Source organism: Tupaia chinensis, unplaced genomic scaffold (assembly GCF_000334495.1).
Source record: "Tupaia chinensis unplaced genomic scaffold, TupChi_1.0 Scaffold000361_2, whole genome shotgun sequence".
NCBI lineage: Eukaryota > Metazoa > Chordata > Mammalia > Scandentia > Tupaiidae > Tupaia > Tupaia belangeri.
Window position 1 is genome coordinate 4,271,170 of NW_006159858.1, and position 3,220 is coordinate 4,274,389.

General features: G+C 47.9%; 1 protein-coding gene across 1 annotated transcript in view; it reads left to right on the plus strand.

Annotated features, from left to right (window-relative positions):
• FZD7 (frizzled class receptor 7) overlaps positions 1-2,871 on the plus strand; it is a 3,801-nt gene extending 930 nt beyond the window's left edge. The window contains exon 1 of the mRNA XM_027773651.1: positions 1-2,871. This exon is cut by the window's left edge and continues 930 nt beyond it. Within this exon, the coding sequence (XP_027629452.1) occupies positions 1-808 (808 nt within the window). The 3' untranslated portion in view covers positions 809-2,871.
• Positions 2,872-3,220: the final 349 nt, after the last annotated feature.

The following is a 3,220-nucleotide window of genomic DNA, read 5'->3' on the forward strand; positions in this document are numbered from 1 at the left end:
CTTCCTGCCGGAGGACCGCGCCGTGTGCGTGGAGCGCTTCTCGGACGATGGCTACCGCACGGTGGCGCAGGGCACCAAGAAGGAGGGCTGCACCATCCTCTTCATGGTGCTCTACTTCTTCGGCATGGCCAGCTCCATCTGGTGGGTCATTCTATCGCTCACTTGGTTCCTGGCGGCGGGCATGAAGTGGGGCCATGAGGCCATCGAGGCTAACTCGCAGTACTTCCACCTGGCGGCGTGGGCCGTGCCCGCCGTCAAGACCATTACTATCCTGGCCATGGGCCAGGTGGACGGGGACTTGCTCAGCGGGGTGTGCTACGTGGGCCTGTCGAGCGTGGACGCGCTGCGGGGCTTTGTGCTGGCGCCGCTGTTCGTCTACCTCTTCATCGGCACGTCCTTCCTGCTGGCTGGATTTGTGTCTCTCTTCCGCATCCGCACCATCATGAAGCACGACGGCACCAAGACCGAAAAGCTGGAGAAGCTGATGGTGCGCATCGGCGTCTTCAGCGTGCTCTATACGGTGCCGGCCACCATCGTGCTGGCCTGCTATTTCTACGAGCAGGCCTTCCGAGAGCACTGGGAGCGCACCTGGCTCCTGCAGACCTGCAAGAGCTATGCTGTGCCCTGCCCACCTGGCCACTTCCCACCCATGAGCCCCGACTTCACCGTTTTCATGATCAAGTACCTGATGACCATGATCGTGGGCATCACTACTGGCTTCTGGATCTGGTCGGGCAAGACCCTGCAGTCGTGGCGCCGCTTCTACCACAGACTCAGCCACAGCAGCAAGGGGGAGACAGCGGTATGAGCCCCAGCCCGCTCTCATACCCTTCCTACCCCTGCCCCCTTGCAGGGGGAGAGGTGCGGTAGGGAAGGAACTGTGGGTGGGGGGCCTGTTACTGTAACCTCCTCCCTCCACGTAGAAGTGACCTGGAAGTGAGAAGTTATTTGCAGATTTGGGGTGAGGGAGGCCTAGGTGGAAAGGGGGTTTGGATGAAAAGACTTCTGGCAAAAAGACTCGCAGGGTGATGATAGTAATAACGATGTGAATCATGAAAGGTACGGGCGGGTTTGGGCCTATGAGGAAGACGGAGACCTGCCGGTCAAGACTGCTGTGACTTCTTCCCAGCTACGGGGCTGAACTGCCAGCGGCTCTCAGCGATCCCTCTGCTGCAAGGCTAGTGGCCTGTCCTCACTCCTGTGAGGCCCTGGGGGGAAAAGGTACAGCTCCGTCTGAGCAGCCGCTTTGTTGGGAAGAGGGAGGACCTCCTGCGGTGTCCTTGTCAAGCAGTGGTCAAACCATAATCTCTTTTCACTGGGGCCAAACTGGAGCCCAGATGGGTTAATTTCCAGGGTCAGACATTACAGTCTCTCCTCCCCTGACCCCTCCCGCCCGTTTTTCCTCCCCTACTCCTTTCAAGTGGTGGAGAACGGCATCTGGAAGTCTTGGGAGGCCTGTCTGCTAGAATCCTAACGTCAGGATGCAAAAGAAATGACCACACCTTTGGGAGATGAGGCCAGGGAGAGGAGTGGGAGGTTTTCTACTACTTTTTCGTTTTCTAGGGAAGGCAGGAGGCAGAAAGGGTGTTTTGTTTGGTTTCATACCCTGAAAAGAAGTGATGACTTGTTGCTTTTCAGAACAGGAATGCATTTTGCCCCTTGTCTTTGTTGTAAGAGACAAAAGAGGAAATAAAAGTGTCTCCCTGTGGAAAGGCATAACTGTGAAGACAGCAACTTTTAGAGGCCAAGCAGCGCAAATCTGAGGTTTCCCTTTGGTTGTTAATTTGGTTGAGATCAACATTCCTTTTTAAGGAAAAGTGAAGGGCAATGTGCTTCCATACCCCATTCAGTCCGAGGTTCTGATTTGGCTAAAGGAAAGGCAAAGGGTTTTGTTTGTTTTAAATAAATTTAACTCAGAACACATGATCCAACAGTCTCTCTCAAAGTGTTCAGGGAACCCTCCATTTTTTCTTGCTATAAGTCTGTTTGGGAGTTCTTTTTCTCCCCCCTCCAGTTTGAATCCTTTGAGATAAAAGGAAACATAACAATGCTTTCAGCCTCATAATAAAGAAAACTTTAAAAAAAAAAAAAAGAAAGAAAAGAAAATGGCAAGAACCATTTTGTCCTGTGTTCTTGGTTCCACAAATGTGTTTCTAAATCACTGTGTGTATGCTGACCCTGTCTCTGTGGTTGGGTGGGGAAGTGATCTGCAGAAATGATAGTGATCCGAGGGAAGTTCGAACCGTGGGCCCCATTTTTAAAGAAAGTCATTAAAAGAAGGTAAACTTCAAAGTGATTCTGAAGTTCTTTGAAATGTGCTGGAAGACTTTAATAATCTTAAACCATATACTTTTTTTTTCTGTAATAGAACTCTGATTCTTTTGCATAATGGTGTAAAACTGAGCAGAGATTCATGGAGGCTAACCTTTGACACTACCCTCCACTTCTTGTAATACCGTCCTTTCTCTGAGAACGGGTTTTAAATGCCAATCACAGAGGGTACTGTCAGAGTACAAGTTTCTTTCTCTATGTAATGTTCAGTTGAGTGGAGCTGCTTTTTACATTAAAGTTCAAACTGATCTTGTGTTTCTTACACCTTCAAAACTGTCTGATCCATCAGCTTTTTAAAACTCCCATTACACCGGTTTTGGCATCTTTTGTGTTGTATCTCTTAAGTGCATGTGAAATTTGTAAAATAGAGACAAGTGCAGTATGTATATTTTGTAAATCTCCCATTTTTGTAAGAAAATATATATTGTATTTATACATTTTTACTTTGGATTTTTGTTTGGTTTCGCCTTTAAAGGTCTACAATGAAGCCCCACTTTCTCACATGTACAGATCACAAATAAATTTTTTTTAAATACCAAAGTGAATGTTTGTTTAGTTTATTATTCCTTTATCATTAAACCGTAGAATGGAACCTTGTGATACGGAAAGAAGGAAGGTATGGAGGCACATCGATGGGTGTGTCTTCAATAGAGAAGGATGGTATATATTACTGAGGTGTTTTCTTTCCCCTTCGCCTTTTAAAATGCAGAATGTAATGAATGCCTTGACTGTCTTAATTTTTTTTTGTTGTCGCTGCTTCCTGCCTCCCTCCGCACCACCCCACCACACACACCCTTAAGCCTTTTCACATCCTGCTTTGGGTGACCTACTGAAGGTACGGAATAAGCATCTCTTTTAGAGAAGTGCCGTCTGGTTCATGTTTTTACTA